The following is an 18,904-nucleotide window of genomic DNA, read 5'->3' on the forward strand; positions in this document are numbered from 1 at the left end:
CTCCCCACAGGTTTGTGTAAAATGGAGGAGGAAGAAACGTCAGCAAGAGGTTCAAGATAGACCGAGTGAAGCCGAGGAAATAAAGCTCATGCCTGATGTCCCGGAAAGCTGCCTCAGTCTCCTCCGTCCACTAAATCTGGTTAGGACACCTACATCCTGTTAGATCAGTGAGGGGAGAAGCCCTGGCAGAGAAATGAGCGATAAATCGGTGGTAGAGCCTCCCCATGCCAAGAAATGATCTAAGATGTTTCCTTGTCTTTTGCAAAGTGCAGGATTCAATGGTACTGATTTTGTTTACTTGTGTTTTCATCACCTCGTTTCCTATGACAAATCCCAGGTATTCAGTTTCAGCTTTGGCAAAAACACATTTTGACAAATTAGCAGTTAGCCCAGCTACTCTGAGATGCTCTTGTACATTTCCTAGATGTTTGAGGTGCTCCTCCCAGGTGTGGCTATAAATCACGTCTATACTTAACAATTACGTATTCAAATATTCTTATGAGTCAACTTCATAAACTGCATACATTTGCCCTCAGATAAGCATAGAGCAGAAAAATAAGTAGCACCCATTAAATCAAGATTAGGGGTGTAAATACCCATTGATATTGACTCGTTTAATAATAGTCAGCATGTGATAAGTAACTGTGTAATTGTACTTTTTGCAGTTTTATGAAGTTATGATTGCACACTACCTCCAACTCTTTGATATGAAGTATGATTTGTTTGCCAAAAACATTAAATAAATAAAGTTGAATACTTTTACAGTATTTAAAATAAAATTTGAATTGACCAAAAACAATATTTAGGTTTAACCTGCAAAAATAGAAGCCTGCGTCTTAGATGGATTCCAATCCACCACTGTCAGTCCACCAGAGTATTATTGATCTTCTCATATGGCTTTTGGCAAAATATGAAGTGTATTCCACAAACGAGACATTCATTTTAAATGCATCATGTTAAAAAAAAAAAGAGAGATTGTGGTTTGTTTTAATCTGAATTCATGATTGCATGCTGCTATTTACAGTGACTGATCTTGCAAAGATGCTTTGGGAGAAATGTTTACACCAATAAATGTTTGCTTTTCCAATTATGCCCAGATGATGCTATTTTCCTGCTACAGCATTAAGTTTCGTTTCAGTCAAATGATGTAGTTTGACCACGCCCACTGAAGTGACTGGAGCTTCCCCGGTTCTTCAAGGTTCACTCATATTACTTCCCGTGTGAGAGACGAGTGCTGAATTGTTTGCAGCAGATTTTATACCTGCATGCAAACGTGGAGTTTAGTCTGGACTTACTGAACTACTGGAAATAAGGTGAGTCAATATAAAATGAAAATTAGCTGTTTTTCTTTTGTTTTTGCTTCTATTGTAAATGCATAACTGTAAGAATGTGATCCAAAATTAAAACAAGCAAAGAGATTCATATGATTATGACTCATTGGGTGTGTCAGGACTCTCATTGGAAACAGCCAAAACATACACTTAGTTCCAAATCTATTTCTATCTCTCTATTTAGCTATTTTTTCCCTTTATTCAGAAACATGTTACATTATATTTCATATGATACAAAAAGCCTGAAAGAACAGAAATGTAAAGCATATCAATGATATTTTCATCTGCAGAGATCATGTCAGCTTTCGGTTTCCTCGCTTCGTTGCCAGAGGATCATTTCGTCTGTACGATCTGCCTGAACGTCTTCAGTGACCCGGTCACTACACCTTGCGGTCACAACTTTTGCAGGACCTGCCTCAGTCAGCACTGGGACAGAAGTGAGTTATGCCACTGTCCAACGTGCAGTAAAAGATTCTATGTGAGGCCTGAGTTCTCCACAAACACAGTCATCGCAGAGATTTCAGGCCAAATCAAGAAGAGGAAGGTGGAGACACTTGAAGATGTGGCTGCACCGGGAAAAGTGGCGTGCGACGTGTGCGCTGATTTAAAGTTCAAGGCCTTGAAGTCTTGCCTGGTGTGTCAGACGTCGTACTGCGAAGCCCATCTAGAGCCTCACCAGAGAGTTCCCTCTTTAATGAGACACAAGCTGATTGAGCCGGTGGAGAATCTGGAGGAGAGGATGTGCAGGAAGCACGAGAGGATAATGGAGTTTTTCTGCAGAGATGATCAGGTGTGCATCTGTCTGCTGTGCAGTGAGACAGACCACAAAGACCACAAGACAGTTACTGTTGAAGAAGAAGGGGCTCAGCAGAGAGTAAGATGATGCCGAATTTTATTTTGTTACATTTTTGTTAAAATGAGAATGCTGATCCTTGAAAATGACTGCTTCATCCAATTTTATGGCTTAAAATTTCATATTTCAGGAAAATATTGAGTCCCAAAAAGCAAAAATCAAACTGATGATTGAGGAGAGGATGGAAAAGATAAACGAATTTAATGAGGGCTCCGAACTGCGGAAGGTGAGTATTGAGGCAAATTTTCCAAGTGCAAAATGTGTCACATTAAGGTTTGGGGTGTTCAGTGCACACCCTACATGTTAACCAATGGTGGGCTTTTGTTTCTACTGCAGGTAAAAGCAGACCAAGAGATTGAGGAGAGCAATACACTATTCAGTAACCTGATAAACCAAGTTGAAGAGATGCAGACTAAACTACGATCAAACATTCGAGTCAAGCTCAGAAAGTCACAAGAGAAAGACGAAGCAGTAATTCAAGAGTTGCATGACGAAATCGCAGAACTGGAGAGAAAACACTCAGAACTGGACGAGCTTTCACAAAATGAGGACCACCTGTGGCTCTTACAGGTAAGTTGTACAGACTGTGACCTAAAAGCATCTTATAATAAAATATATGTACAATATATCTCTTTTAAAGCCAGGTGCAACAAATTTCTCCGTCTTTTATCCATCGCTTTGTATCTTTTCCTCACTCACCCCTGCCCCCAATCCAAAAAAGGTCCAACTGAAAATAGCTGCTACTCACTATCATGTCCTTATGAATCATTTCAGACTTTGAAGGCTCTGAGCAATATTTCAGCCTCCAAGGATTGGTCCAAGATCAAGGTTTACTCAGACTTGTGTGTGCAGACGGCGAGGAGAGCCATGGCTCATCTTGTGCACACTTTCAAAACTGAACTGAAAACTCTCACAAAAGCAGGTAAATATCTGCAGCGTTTGTTTTATGTGTATGGATTTCTCTAGTACAAGTTAACGTAGCATATTAAAATGATGATCACAGCATTTGACTGCGATTGTCATGGAGGCTGCTGTGCACATACAAAATTCAGTTCTTCTGCTGTGAAGCCGACGATTCAACGTGTGCAAACACGAAACGACACCACAGCACATTTAACGTCAGTGCCTGGAAAAATATGCTGCTCTTGGGCAGTGCCATCTGCACGGAAAATATAGCTAAATTAAAACAGGACTACAACAGTTCAAAATCAGGACTACTTAGGACTTAACCAAAACAGAACCAGAATCAAAACTAGATGATAGTAGCACTAAAAATCATCATAGACCTGCACTAAACTTATTTTTTAACTCTACCAAAGTCCACTATTTAGATTCAGAAAAGTTTATATAATTATTTAGTAAGTAAGTAAGTAAAATTTATTTATATAGCACTTTTTAAGACAAACGCTGTTACAAAGTGCTTCACATGGGAATGAAGGCATGTCAAACAGACAAACAATTAGCCTTCATAAGCCTGCATAACTTAATAAATATAGAATTTGAAAAGTAACAAATGGTATCTAAAAAGTTACACTATGTACTAGATACATGTTCTGATGAGTTTTGGTAAACAACCATTTGACTAACATGTGTGTCTCACCTGCTCTTGTTCCATCTCTGTTCTGTCCTCATTCTCTCTCCCCCTCTCTGTTCCTCTCTCTCCCTCTTTGTACTGACAATCAAGCCAAACACCAACATCATCAAATATACAGTTGAAACCAGATATTTACAAACTCTTCAGATAAAAACACAAACACTGTAACATCAAATCAGACTAAATGTTTATTTTTTTAGATTGATAAATATAAAAAACATATTTGTTCACTTTTGTATTTTGTATTCAAACTTGAGCCACACTTATGGAGCTCCACAGTTCTTTTCCTGGTGTTTTGTTGACATCTCTTGATTTTCCCATGTCAAAGAAACAGGCTCTGTGTTTTGCCTTATATGCATCCACAGGTGTGTCACCAATTTACTCACATGGACTCTACTAACCTATCAGAAGCTTCTTCAGCTCAGAATGGAATCGTCTGGAGTTTTCTTAGTGTATATGTACTCCTAAATTTGATGAAAGTGATTAAAATAGACAGCTCCCTCTTTTTATTCTGACATTTAACTAATTCAAAAGATATTTCAACATTTATTTATCTAAAACAAAACAAGTTTACTCTAAATTGATGTTTAACAGTAAAAAAAACAGTTTTTATGTTTTCTCCCTAAAGTGTATGTAAATATCTGGTTTCAACTGTGAATATACTGCTGTGTATTGAAATTCCTCTTGTTTTGCATAGAAATATACTGAACAACATACAAAGCATCATATATAAAATAACATCTACCTGAGTTTTTTATTTGAAAGAAGCTCCTTATGTCCATTGTTGTGTACATCAGTACACAATTGAAACCGATTTAGAGAGTTTGTTTAGCCGTGGAGGGTAAGAACTGAAAATATGAAATGTAAGCTAAGACTCTCTAAAAAAATCAGCATTGTCGTTCGGCTTTTTATTTATCCTTTTATTGATTCACTCGAAGAGCAAGTAACGCAACCAAGTGATCAGTTTATATCAATCTTTTGTGATACACCGTCATATTTACATTATTAGTTCAGTACGAATGATTTGCTTTGGTACCTGGTCAAACTTAAGCTCTCCTCTGTCTGCAGCAAACTCGCAGGCAGCAGCTTCTCCCCCCTCGCTTACAGGTGTGTTGCGCTCAGTCGGCTAGTGCCTGAGCTCGGATCATACCAAAATTAGGGGGAATTTACGACGGTGCGCTCTGTGCTTCGTGTGTTGTTTTTGTTTTATACAGTTGTCAGTCAGGCATCTAACTAACAAATTACACTCCAAAAGACCCCATGCTTCTGAAAAAATGACCCTGGCTTAAGCCCAGTATGCCCCCCTCCCGCTCCGCTGATGGTTGACTCCAAATCTCCCGAACACTACATCGATTTGAGAACGCAAGACCGAGACCAAGACCGAGACCAAAGTCAGTCGAGACCAAGACAAGACCAAGACGAGACCAAGACCACGTAAAAGTGGTCTCGAGACCAAGACAGGTCTCGAGACATCCAACTCTACTACATTTACATTTTATTAAATAAATAAATTTTAAAGAGGTGACATTTTTGACTGAGAGGGAGTTACTCTTTAAGCATCCACTGTCCCTTGACTTCTCAGTGAGATCCAACCTTCAACTGTGACAACCTCTTTCAAAACAGCAAGAAGGCGATGGTCAAAATTCTCAACTAAGCAAATGTGATGAAATTGCAGCGCCCCCTTACATTTACATAGTTTTTACATGCATTTGCATAGTTTTGGTTATGAGTACGCCATAACCACATCTTTATGTTTGGGCAGGTGTAACAGCTATTCGCTAACTGTGGGATAAATAAAGTAGAGTTTATCTCATTTTATCCCAGTACTGGTGCATCAGATATCCCCGTGTTGGTTTTGTTCAAGGGTTAGGCTTAGGGTTAGAATATGGTGTTTAGTGTGATGGTTCTTCTACAATGCAATATGACATCACACAAATGTGACTGGTCACTTGTAATGTTGAACCTGGATCAACGGTAGTTTTGATCAAGGAACAACACCAACACGGCGATATCTGCTCATGCTACTGCACATAGTTGTAGTTGTTCTCCTGCGTTCACATTAGCATGTGATTGATTTGTCACAAGTCACACCACCCATAGAGCTGTCTGTATATTCATATTCTTGGCTGCCATTGAAGAAGAGTTTTCTTTTTAATTTGTTGATGCAAATCTAGAAGTATGTGATTTGAAACACCACACGTGTTTTACACTTAAGTTTTGCCTTATTGTGATGTTTTCTCCTCTTAGAACTGACCAGGATGAGGCAATATAAAGGTGAGATCATAGATTTATATTTAATTTACTTTCCAAGATATAAAAGCTCAACATAACTATTAATATATATATATATATATATATGTATATATATATATATATATCTATATATATATATATGTGTAACTGACCATATGTCTTTTTTCCTTTAAGAATCAGTCACCTTTAACCCTTCCACTGCCGGTGAGGGCCTTGTGGTGACAGAATCTGGGAAACGTCTGAAGTACTTCAGAGCAGCAAGCCCCTCGTCTGATGACTTTGGGAGGTTTGACTGTCCCATGGTGTTTGGGACGAAGGGCTTCACCTCTGGCCGGCACTACTGGGAAGTCCAAGTGGGCCTGAGAAACAACTGGGATGTGGGTGTTGCCAAGGAAACTGTAAACAGATCAAGGGTTGTTTTGAAAAGGGAAAATGGATTCTTTGCCATAGGAAAACGGGGGTTTGATTATGAAGTTCACTGCACACCCTACACGGTTCTCTACCTTTGCCCTAGGCCAAGGTTAATAGGAGTATATCTGGACTATGAAGAAGGCAGAGTCTCGTTTTTTGACGTGAATGAGAACTTGCATATTTATTCATTCACAGGGGAGTCTTTCACAGAGAAACTCTTCCCATACTTTTATCTACACAGTAGGGCAAAGAAATCTGAGCCTTTACTTATCAGGGATTGTCTTTATTTCTAGTTCACTTCATTCAACAATCAAAATGATAAATGAATAATAAGGTCAAAGTTTACATCTCAGATGAGTGCTGCGCAATCTGAACATCAATAAAAGGTAATCGGAAATGACCAATTTAAGATTAATAATTAACACCGACTGTTTCCTGTTGCCTTTTCTGCACATTGTGATAAACACTGACAGAGATAAAAGAACCACTTACAATTCATTCACAATATCAGGCTATGAAACATGCAAATTATGTTTTAAATATGCACTTGTAGAGTGCGTTCACAGTATATGAGAAACAAATCAGTATTGTGTCTGTTTCATTCAGAGCTTTCATTCAACGAAACTTGATAGACTTAAATCCATTTTTTGTTATTACGCATCCTGTTTATTTAGCTGTACTCATATCACATCACAGCATTTACACTCGAGTGGGGTCAAAATCTTCGTAGGATCTCCCGAATACAGCACCATGTATGGTAGTCACCACAGCCGCTTCTGTAAAAACAGGAACTTTATGGTGCATTTAATTGTACCCTGTAAACCCTGTGAATGGCTAGGAGGTTTGTTTAATAGAGAAAGGATTTTTCTTTTCTTTTTTTAGATATTTACTTTCAATGTTCTTTTTCTGCGGGGTTTTTTTTTTTTTTGTTAATGCATAGATGTAATAACATTGTCAAGCACAAACTTTGGCATAATCTTATATAAGTAAGGAGTAAACAGTGATAAATAGCTATAACTTATTTAAAATGAAGGCAAACAGCTTAAAATGTAAAGATATTATCATTTGCAGTACCTTACAAATTATTAAGTAAATCTGGCAGGAAAGAAACACATTTATCTAAGTCTGTTATGTTTAATTATTTTGGGCTTTTCTCATGAGAGTTTATGGGCTGTACGGACAGGGCCTGAGTTTATGGGTGTATGCTGTCCAGGAGGGCCAGCCCCTTTCCTAGCAGTGGTGGGTGTGTCTATCTCTATGTCAGGAGAACTAAGTGAGCAGAGTGTAGCTCAGTGCTGTTAGACCCTCAGGATACACAAGCTGGCAGTTACAAAAGAATTGTAAGTATGTTTATGAATTATTTCTTTACTTTCTGGTATTTTAAAGAAAGCTTTTGACCATTACATGAGATTTCTGTGGAGGTACACAGCTGAGTTGAACTTGTTTACATTGTTCATAGGTCATGTAAGTGGTGAATGAGTCATTTTCATGTTATGCACTCTTACTCTCTCACGATCAGAAGTGAAAAGCCACAATCTAAAATAAGTTTTTAGTTTGAAGGCTGTGTCATTGTGACAAATGTAGCCATTAATGTTGTTACGATCACAGAGAATACTCGGAGCTGATTGGATGGAGGATATGGAAAACTTCAAGATTCCCATATGACTCTGACATAGTAGAGATGTTTTGTGACGTACACTCAGAATTCTTTCACTCTCAGTATGTGTGATAAGGAAAGTTTTTTTCCCTCAGTGTATATGCAGATATGCCCGTACATGCAGGAAAATCCAGTTTTGCATGAGTTTTTGAACAAACTGTTACAGTCGAATGTCAGTTCAGAACAAATATGGAGTTGACAAACATAGAACACCACCCACCTGATCAGCAGTTCGATTGACTGGACATACCTTTGCTCTTGATCCTATAAACTCATTCATTACCACATATGGTTACATGTGAGCGTTAATACTCACTGCTGTCTTGTACTGCCATATATACATTTTTTGGTTTTTCTTTTCCAAATTGCTGTTTGGTGTGTCAGTGACGAAACGCTGGTGATGGTAATGTTTGTTTTTTGTCTTTATATTAAAGTTATCAGACTTTGGTTATAATGAAACACTGTTCATGAAACATTCAGCTCGATTTTTGTGTGATCCATTTTTGACTGACTTCCAGACTGAAGTCGTTTATTTAATACTGTGCAAATGTTTTGAGCCAACACACCTTTTTTTGAAAAAATATATTTCTTCCAAAGAACCAGCCTTACTTCCAGGTGATTTTGAGCAATAGTTGTCTAAAGATCTTTTAAGTTTTTATTTGGACACTGGCTGCTTTTCACTCGTGTTCAGTCCAGTCTTTATACCTGACTAGTTTCACAGGAATGTGTTTTTCTTTTTGTCAAGCCAAAAACACAGACCTATCAATCATTCAATCAGAAATGTAACTCAAGGAATGAACCAGTGCTGTGTCTATACATAACATCTTAGCAAAGATCTCATTTTAAATAGTATCTTTGGCCACTTTGTTACCATCACCCTGTCACTAAAAAATCTCAGAAAAATGCCGAAGATAAAGTAATATGGTAATCACATTATTGGTGCAAAAATTCCTTTTTACACTTGTCAAAGAGCTATTAGCCATAAACTTGGCATATTTCGGCATGATGTGCAAAAAACTATCTCCAGCAGATGAACAGTATCTGAAACTCCCTAAGAAATAGGAAAAGAAATCCAGAAAATACCTGACAGGACCTGAGAGAAGCATCTGGCCCTCTATCCATGTGTTGTTTATTGAAGCCTTAACAAAAATGGCCTGATTTGAAGGGTGGCTGTGAAGAAGCGTTATGGAAGGGAAACAAGGAAGAAAAGGATGAGGTATAGCAAATTAAGTGAGAACTGGCAACAGAAAATCAGTGACAACGAGTCTGATGGAGTGATGAATCCAAAGCTTTTGGTTCAAATCATTGTCAGTGTGCAGGGAGAAGGCCGGGAGAGGTCCAACAGCGAGAGTCTGCAGACATCCGTAAAACACTGTGCTGGCTCTGTCATGGTTTAGTGCTGCATTTTAGCCAGTGGTGTTGGAGATCTTGTGAACATTGATGGAATCATGAATGAAGAAAAGTACCATCATATTTTGACACTGCCAAAAACCTGGATAGAAAAAATATGCAGTAGTGCACTACTGATAGTGGACTGTCCTCCCCAGAGCCCAGACCTTAATATTATTGAAGCAGTGTGGGATCATCTGAAGTCAGCCAAAATCCAAGAAGAGCTCTGAATGTCCTTCGAAAAGCCTGGAGAACTATTAATGAAAACTACTTCAAGAAATTAAGAAATCTTTTTGCCTTATAGACTGATATATAGATATTTACATGAATGCTTGCACACGTTTCAGCAAACTGTTGCATCCAAAGAAATTAGCGGTGGCTTAAGGCTCAAGGCACAGTAATAAATGCTACTTTTTATTGATGTGTTTACTAAGGTTGGGCAACACCTGTGGAACAGTGATTATCTAATCCAACTTTATTTATATAGCACTTTAAAAACAACAAAGTTGACCAAAGTGCTTTCCAATAATAAAACAGAGATAGCAGTTAAAAACCATACGTTAAGCAGACAAAGAAATACATATAAATAACAATAAAATAAATACATAAATGAAAAAGAAGATAAAAATAAATCAGTATATATATTAAGTATTAAAACATGAGTGAAATAGACAATAAGATCTACAATGAATAAAATTAACAAACTAAAAAGATTAAGAGCTGACTAAAACTGACTACAAACTGACTCTGGTACTACTCCTAAAAAGCCTTTGAGAAAAAGTGTGTTTTTAAAAGTGATTTAAACATTTCAAGTGTTGGGGCCAGCCTAATATGGAGGGACAGTTTATTCCATAATTTGGGGGCCACAGCAGCGAAAGCAGCGAAAAAGCAACACAAAAACAGTTTATACAAAGATGTAGTACATGTTGTTCAAATTGGGCATCAGGTTAGCACAAAGTGTTTTCCCAGTGAAAACTACTGTTTGATTCTGCCAAGTGATACAAAACATGAGAGAAAAAAATGTTTGTTTGGCATCTGTTGCCATATTTATCTATTAAATTAATTCTAATGAACAACCAAAGCAATAAAGACTGAAGCCTGATGAACTGAGCTAATGACAGTAGCTCTGGACAGTTTTTAACCAGAAGCTGTTTTCTGTGCAGTGTGTAATCATGTAGTTTCCTTCTGTTATGTCCAGGTTAGTGAAAAATGATGTTGAATGTGCGCTAATAAAACCTCTCTTTTCTTGTCAGACATACTGCTTCAAATAAATCATCACCTGTGCAAAAAGCACACTAAAACAGGCCGCAGGTTGCTTGTATTTGCACAGGCATATAAAGACCCGATGTCAGATCCTCCTAATTGCTGCATCTGTCTGGATGAGTTTACAAGCCCTGTGTCCCTCCCCTGTGGACACGTCTTCTGCTTGGGATGCATTGGAGAATACTGGAAAATCAACGAGGCCTGCCAGTGCCCACTTTGCAAGACTTTGTTTCCTACCAGGCCACAGCTCAAAACAGACCAGACACTACATACTGTGGAAGCACCTCCACCTTTAAAAGCTGGAGAGGTTCCCTGTGACTCCTGCTCAGCAAAACGTCCTGCAGTCAAATCCTGCCTGGTGTGCATGGCTTCCTACTGCACCACTCATCTGGAAGCACATTACCAGAATGAAGAGCTTGGGCGCCATCTACTGGTCAGTGTGGTAAAAAACCTTGAGGATTCTGTGTGCAAACTGCATGGGAAGAAGTTGGAGAAGTTCTGCAGAAGCGACCGGGCGTACATTTGTGCTATGTGTGCACAGACTGAGCATTGGAGCCACAACATCATTTCTATTAGTCGGGAAGCTTTAAAGAAGAAGGTAAAGAAAATTCTGCTAAAGGTTTATTAGAAAAAGTAGATACAAATAAATTTCGTTGGCAATAATTTAATAAGTATTCTCTCATTTCAGCTTAAAAAAAGACTAAAAAACTTGACACTCAGTTGGATTCACAAGCTATCCCATAATAATCTCAGGCGTTTAGTGTTAAAGCTGTTTAGTAAGTTACATTTGTTAACAAATTAAACAACAAAAGTAAGAATTAGCTTACATCTTTGCAGCCATTTCTTGCCTTAGCATTTCATTTTTTCATTCCCCTTTTTTTGATTACTTTTGTAAATTTGGATGGAGCCCAAAAGCTGGACTCTTTTTGTAATCAAAAAGTGAACTGAAGCTCTTGATGGAGTTTTGTTTTGTCTCATCCATCAAAGGGAAAGAAACTGTCATCAGGGGGTGCACAGGATTGCAACATACTTCAGAAGAAGCTCAGGAGACCATATGACAACTTGATTTAACAAAACATGGTACAAGTGTGTCTGCAGTTTGTCAGTTCAGCTGTGCTAATGCAGCGTCTCCCCACAGGTTAGTCTAAAACGGAGGAGGAAGAAACTTCAGCAAGAGGTTCAAGATAGAGTTAGTGAAGCCGAGGAAATCAAGCTCACTGTAGATCTCAGAGGACAAAGTCCAAAAGAGGAATGGCAAACAAATAAAGAACTCGAACAGCTGGAAGAAGAAATCGCTGAGCTCCAGAAGAGAAACGCTGAGCTAGAACAGCTCTTGAAGATTGAAGATGATCTCCAATTCTTACAGGTTTGCTTCCGGGTAAACTTTGTGCAGCATTAAACACACACACACACACAAAACACAACACTAATTTCATCACTCTCTTGTCCCTGCAGAGATCTCTCCATGCTGCTTTGTGATTCAAGAAACATGCTGATCATCAAGTCTTTATTTATGTGGGGGGGTTTTCAGCTATAAAATGATTACGTAATCTCAGCTGGGTGGGTGTGTTAGCTTTCAAGGAAAAGTATGCTCTGATTCATGTGAATGAGATGAGAAGTGTCACTTATTTATTTTTGCATTTAATGTACGGATACAACCAGCTGACTTTTAGCCTACAGTGAAACACAAACTTGAACTATTTACACCTCTGAACCTCAATAATACTTTTAAAAAGGAAAAGCTAGCTAATTCCCATGATTTCCAATCCCAAGCTAAGCTAAGCTGCTGGTAGCTGCGGTCATACATTTAATGTAAATGGTACTGATCTCATGTATCACTCTGCCAGAAATCCAATGAATGCACTTTGGAAACATGTCTTCTATTTTAACTACTTATGTCAATGTGAATTTTGTATTTTAAAAAAATGAATCATTTACACGGGTTCAAAGAAACTGTGAATTTTAGAAACAGTAAACCTCAGGGACGTTGAACTTGGTTGTATGAATGTAACTTATTACTGGGCGGGTGATACAATTAACTGCTATTCAGTGCCGAAATGCTTTTGTCTTCCTTTTTGATGAACCAATAAAATGTATGTAAAATGCGACCGAAGTCCTGTGCAATAAAAAGGTCTTGTGAAATTCGATATTTGATCTGTATGAACATGCTGAGCACACACAACACGCCCTGCTGCAGGCACACTGATGATTTGTTTATGCGTTTGCATGCCAACTCGTCTCTGGAGTGAAAAATGTGAACGGTTGGGAGTATGAACAGAAATGAAACTTAAACTCTAGGAGGAAGTCCAAAAGGAAGGACACACACTCACACACACTGGGAGTAAAGAGAAACGGAGACAAACGCCTGTGAGGGAGTATCTCAGTAACCCAAAGGTAATACTGCACTTATAATTTTGCATAAGCTTCATATAAATAAAAGACTGATGTTGAATGACAGATATTACATGTAATATACAGTTAGCTTACAGTAATAGATTTCAATCAAATGTGTGTGATCAACTGTACTGTAATAGAAAATACAGTGTGTACCGGTACTTTATATTTGGTGTAGAGTTTCCTCCTCCAATCTTCAACACTCTCATGTGTGAGGCTTATTTACAGGGTGTGTCACTAGTATTCAGTGGTTTTTACTTCTTACTTTTCAGAGGGGCCAGTAGAAAGTTTCAGAGAAACGGTCATCACTGTATCCAACATGTTGCCCACAAATGACAGTATATGTAATTCTACCTAATTTGACTGTTCGCTGACTTTATCAATTATAAATTGACCTGCACACATGTTAAATATTAGCAGATAACTTCTGTTGAATTTAAGTAAGTCCTGATAAATAATCATAATCATAATACTTTAACTAAATGATATTACAAAGTGGAATTATTAAGCAATAAACTAAATCTTGTTCAGTTAGTCGTACTTACACTAGAAGTAACCAGAAGTGGATTTGTAAACTGATTCTGAAGCCTTTATTTCAGCCTATCTTCTTCTGTATAAGTGACCGTATTTACACATTTAGAGATTAGAGCGCTAAATCATCAGATAATGCTAGCAAGCTTGACAAGCCAGGTGCATCACATGGACACAGAAACCTGCTAAGTAGTGCTACTTAACATGACATGGCAGAATTACATTCACCAAATCTTGACCACAAACATTTTGAATGGTTAGTACAATTAATTCTGGGAGCTGGGAGGTCCCGCTCAGTGAGCTGAGTTAGTTTAGGTGATGGCTATTCATCGTGAAGCTTAGTTGGAAATAGATGCACCCCAAGCAATGCATAGCTTTAAGCCTCAAGTAATTTAAGAAAGTGTCATATTAACCAAACAAATCAAATGTTTTAAAGCTGCAAGGAAGGTTTAGCTAAGGTACATACACAAAAAATTTAATTTCTCCTTCAAAGCTGAGCAATTTTACATAGAAGTGTACGGGGATTTGCGGGTGGAGCTGGTACATAATGTCCACTATCTTTATTATTTATTTAATAAAGGACATTATGAAGTCGATGACACTTAACAAGGTTACAGTTTTTTTTATGTTAGAAGCAACTAATGAAACACATATTCTAACATTTGAATACAAAACAAGACTTTCAAGGAAAATTTATTTGAAATGACAAAATAAAAGTCACTGTTACTTTTCTCAGTGAATAACCTTGTGGTCCTCTCTTGAAGCAGATATGGTCCCTACTTCAGCATCACCCAGTGAGCCTGGCTTGCTGGTAAAGCACCTCCACTGCTCCATCTGCATGGACGAATTTACAGATCCTGTCACTACAGCTTGTGGTCACTCTTTCTGCAAGCAGTGTCTGGTCCGGAGCTGTAATATCGGTGACAGAGGGTGCCCGCTATGCAACAATCATATAAGCAGGATTCCTGATGTTAATATAGTCCTGAGAGACATTGTTGAACAACTGAAAGAGAAATACACTGGAGCTCCTGGGGAGGTGGCCTGTGATGTTTGCAGTGACAAAAAGCTGAAGGCCAAGAAGTCCTGCCTTGTGTGTCTTGCATCATATTGTTCAGTTCACCTGGACAATCATTTGTTAACAGAAAGGTTGAAGGGCCACAAGTTGATTGAACCAGTGGAGAATCTGGATGCAAGGGCCTGCTTGAAGCATGGACGCCCCTTGGAGCTGTACAGCAGGGAGCGGCGGGCATGCATTTGTGTTCTCTGCATGGAAGGTCAGGAGGAGGTGGTCTCAACTGAAGATGAATGGAAGAAGAAAAGGGTAAATTAACATAACAACCCCTGAATATGTGATTTGAGTCTTGACAGCATTGTATATTTACCAATATTTTTTACTTACTATACGTACTTTATTGTGACATGTGGAAGAATTTTCAAGTGCACAAAAAATGAGTGCACATGAAAAAAGACATTTGTAAAGTATTATTTTATTTTTTCTCCTACAGTCTGAACTTGACAACACCAGGACAGAGTTAAATGAGAACATTGCTGAGAGAATAACAAAGACTGCTGAGATTGAGGAAGCTTTCAGGAGCTGCAAGGTAAGCAGCAAATAAACCGACTTGGAGTAAAAAGCCAATCAGATGAGTCAAAGTGAAAATCTACAATGTCAGTTTGTTTTTTCAAAGACAAAAATGATGTTTATGGTAACTGACTGAATGCTAAACCTTTCTCAGAATTAACTTCCCTAACTAAACCAGTGAAAAAGTAGTGTGTTACTCTGTGTAATACAGAATAAAAAGAGGTAAAAAGTCAAATAGACAGTGCTGTTTCATTCCCATTTTTAGGACCAGCTGGAAGACGAGTGGTGGGATATTGATTCTGTGTTCAACGCTGTGATCGCCATTGTGGAAGAAGCCCAGGCAAGAGCCCGTCAGCCAATAGAAGACAGGATTCAGGTTTTGGAAAACGAAGCAAAAGATCTTAAATATGAGTTGAAAGCAGAGATCAACAAACTTGGAACGGCCATCTCTGAACTAGATGACATTTCTGTGCTGGAGGACCACATCCTTTTTCTGCAGGTTAGAGAAAACTTTGGGATGATATATGTATCACATTCATAATCAGTCTGAAGGATAAACATATCTGATTAGCTACTGACATTTTGTTCAGCACTGCTATCAAACTGTTGGGTTGTATTTCTGTTTTGCAGAAGTACCCATCTATTACAGACACGGGAGACATCATAAACTGGGAAGAAGTAAACCTGGACACATCTGTGTCCTTTGGCACCATCAGGAAAATCACAACAGTAATGCTGGAAAAAGTTCAGCAAGAAATGGATAAACTAACTTCCATTGGTAAGAGCAGGTAGCTAAGAACAGTGAAAACTAAAAGTTAAAATGTTGACTTAATCAATCTAAAACTCTTCTTCTCTTCACAGAATTGAGGAGAATCCCAAAGTTTTCAGGTATGTGGTTCATATTATTTGCTCTCTTTTAAAAATGTGACTTGTTTAAAATACAGACCTTTTTACATTTTTTAAAATTTACAGTGGATGTAAAACTGGATCCAGATTCTGCACACCAACGCCTCGTGCTGTCTGAAGATAGGAAGGAAGTGAAAGATGGAGGAGAGAACCAGAAACTACCTGAAGTTCCTGAAAGATTTGATATATTTAGCAGCGTTGTGGCGCAAAATACCTTATCCTCTGGGAAGTCTTACTGGGAGGTGGAAGTCAACAACAAGACCGGGTGGGATATAGGCCTAGTAAGAGGCGGTGCAAACCGCAAAGGGAAGCTCAGACTCAGCCCAGATAATGGGTACTGGGTTATTGTACATTATGAAGAAGATAAGTATGCAGCCCTCACTGCACCGCCAGTTCGTATTCACCTAAAAGATAAACCTGAGAAGGTGGGAGTGTTTGTGGACTACGAGGAAGATCTCGTCTCCTTCTACGATGTGAAGGCTGAGTCCCACATCTACTCGTTCACTGAGTGTTCATTCAAAGCTGAGCTTTACCCATATTTCAGTCCACACGTGAAACAAGAAGAGAAAAACTCTGAGCCTTTGATTATTTGTAGAGAGATACCAGTGGAGTCATAACAAGTGCATTTTTACTACAATATACTAAAGTTTGTTGGTCCACAACCTTCCTGTTTTTCTTTTTCCAATAGAGGAAGAATGGGGATTTTCAGGCATTTCATTTAACTTCGATTTTTTTCATATAAAACTTTACGTTTAGTAGCTAGTAACAGACCAATGATAGTAGAGCAAGTACTGACCATTTGTCTGTTCTCCATTATTTGCTTTATTACTCAAAAGCCCTTTAAAGCAGTGCCAAAGAGAAGCCGTCTTTGTAACCCCTGGTTTATTCCAATTTACTAGTTGAGATAATCAGAATCATAACACAAAATAATGCTGCTACAGTGTACTCATCCTGCTGTTCAACATGGGAACAAGACTAATGAGCCAGGACACAAACTCTTGATGTAACTGTAATTTACACAAGAAGCCTAAAATACTGTCACGGTGCAGCTGTGTGACAGGCAGGATGTAGACCCAAACGCATGACTCAAACTCAAATGGTTAACTGAGAGAGGCTACTTTATTGCAGTGGAAAGATTTCCACAACAACATAAACTCGCAAAAAACAAAACCACACAAGAAACTAAGAACTAATAACAAAGACTCTGGGAAACCTAGAAACTCAGAAGCAGAGAAGGAGGCACACAGCATGGTAAAGGGACGACAAAAGAAAACAGTGCTTATATACACAGGGGAGTAATCAGGGAATGGAAAACAGGAGGGAGACACAGCTGTGAGAAATTGGGGCTAATGAGACGGGGAAGCAAATGCACTCACATGAGACAAGACCTTCAAAGTAAAACAGGAAACAAGAAACAATTCACAAGGACGCTGACTTGACACTGAACTCAACAGACAGACTAACAAGCAGACACTATGACATCATGGGCAGACAGAGAACACAGGGACGTGGGACCAGGTCAGGCACAGAACAGAAACCAAACAAATGGCAAATCTAAACAAAAGACATAACTAGCATAAACAATAACATACAATATATATTAAGGAAACACAAAACACTGAGTCGTTAGACTCAGGACCATGACACATACTGCGGTTAGTAAGAAGAGTGTGTTTTTTTACACCATGTTGGAATACCAAATGGATCCTAGAACTTTGTGAATCCATCAGATACTATTAGAAACTACACGTACTTGACATTTTTTGTTTTCACTTTATACTTTTATTCAACATTGTGACAGTTTTGCTTACTAGTTTGGCATTTTTCCCAACAAAACTTAATAGATAACATATCCAAAGATGAAACAATTAAAATTCTTATAAATTTAATCCAGAAAGTTCTTTTTTTCTTGGAAAAATTCTGAACATTTAATAGATTTAGCTTTAGATTCGTTTATAAACAGATAGTTGATCAGTTGAAAATGAAGTTAGCAAATTAACTTGTAATGTTTTGTTGTAGTCTTGAACACAACCTACCTCTAGCTTGATCAGCTGCAACAGCAACAACAGTCTGCGTTTACGTGAATGTATGGGCAATAAAGATCAGCAATAAAATATTGTGTTATAGGGGGCTATGAAAAATATATACTTTATATTCCCAGTTTTTCAGTTTTGTACTCCACTTAATTATTTTGGGGTGGTTTGGGGTTGTTCTTTAGCACAGACTTGTATCGTGTTTAATTTTATCTTATTTTGAAGTTTTTCTTATTGCAAACTAGTCTGTATTTTTTATGGCAAAGCGGTGACTGAGGTCAGTCAGGAACTTGAGAGAATTAAAGTAGAGCACAGACAGTTCTTGTTACTGAGTCAAGGTCCATAATTAGTTGTGTCACCACCGTCCCATAAAAATACACACAAATATCAAATGTAGATTTTTCCAGTTTCAAGTTTTCCTAAATCCACCACAGCCTCAGTGTACAGAACTATGCATCATCTGAAAACAACACAGAAAAGTAAACTGCTTTCCTTTCCTTATCTTGCGTTGCTTCCAAAAAAGTAGTCAAATTTCAGGCTAAATGAATGACATTCAGTGTTGTCAGAAAATGTCAAACAGCATGTAAGTGTTAATGAATAAAATCCCTGATTGAAAATATAACTTTTGCCTCTACTTTTTTATTCATGGCTGTGACCATGTTTGTGTGTCATGAATCGTGTCTGGGCAAATCAGTCAGGGGCGGTTG

The 18,904-nt window shown here is 38.2% G+C and overlaps 3 protein-coding genes across 4 annotated transcripts; all 3 read left to right on the forward strand.

The window, feature by feature from the left end:
* Positions 1-1,127: 1,127 nt before the first annotated feature.
* Positions 1,128-7,964, forward strand: LOC100705092 (E3 ubiquitin-protein ligase TRIM39). Its single transcript, XM_019354070.2, has 7 exons — positions 1,128-1,313; positions 1,622-2,205; positions 2,315-2,410; positions 2,521-2,754; positions 2,959-3,106; positions 6,026-6,052; positions 6,206-7,964. Exons 2-7 carry the CDS (start codon positions 1,627-1,629, stop codon positions 6,733-6,735), a joined length of 1,614 nt encoding a protein of 537 aa, XP_019209615.1. The 5' UTR covers positions 1,128-1,313; positions 1,622-1,626; the 3' UTR covers positions 6,736-7,964.
* On the forward strand, positions 7,715-12,896 carry LOC102079666 (tripartite motif-containing protein 47-like). The gene is made up of 4 exons (XM_005459244.4): positions 7,715-7,782; positions 10,742-11,349; positions 11,890-12,117; positions 12,207-12,896. The coding sequence occupies exons 2-4, from the start codon at positions 10,834-10,836 to the stop codon at positions 12,228-12,230; spliced, it is 768 nt and encodes a 255-aa protein (XP_005459301.1). The 5' UTR covers positions 7,715-7,782; positions 10,742-10,833; the 3' UTR covers positions 12,231-12,896.
* Positions 12,897-13,012: 116 nt separating this feature from the next.
* On the forward strand, positions 13,013-18,819 carry LOC100704820 (E3 ubiquitin-protein ligase TRIM21-like). 2 transcript variants are annotated; one of them, XM_005459245.4, is made up of 7 exons: positions 13,013-13,145; positions 14,444-14,997; positions 15,182-15,277; positions 15,524-15,757; positions 15,889-16,036; positions 16,120-16,146; positions 16,231-18,819. In XM_005459245.4, exons 2-7 carry the CDS (start codon positions 14,446-14,448, stop codon positions 16,779-16,781), a joined length of 1,608 nt encoding a protein of 535 aa, XP_005459302.1. In that variant the 5' UTR covers positions 13,013-13,145; positions 14,444-14,445; the 3' UTR covers positions 16,782-18,819. The 2 variants fall into 2 exon arrangements, with proteins under 2 accessions (XP_005459302.1, XP_005459303.1); XM_005459246.4 differs by having other exon boundaries at positions 13,046-13,145; positions 14,441-14,997.
* The last annotated feature ends 85 nt before the right edge of the window (positions 18,820-18,904 follow it).

The sequence above is a fragment of the Oreochromis niloticus genome, linkage group LG3 (assembly GCF_001858045.2).
Source record: "Oreochromis niloticus isolate F11D_XX linkage group LG3, O_niloticus_UMD_NMBU, whole genome shotgun sequence".
Lineage (NCBI taxonomy): Eukaryota > Metazoa > Chordata > Actinopteri > Cichliformes > Cichlidae > Oreochromis > Oreochromis niloticus.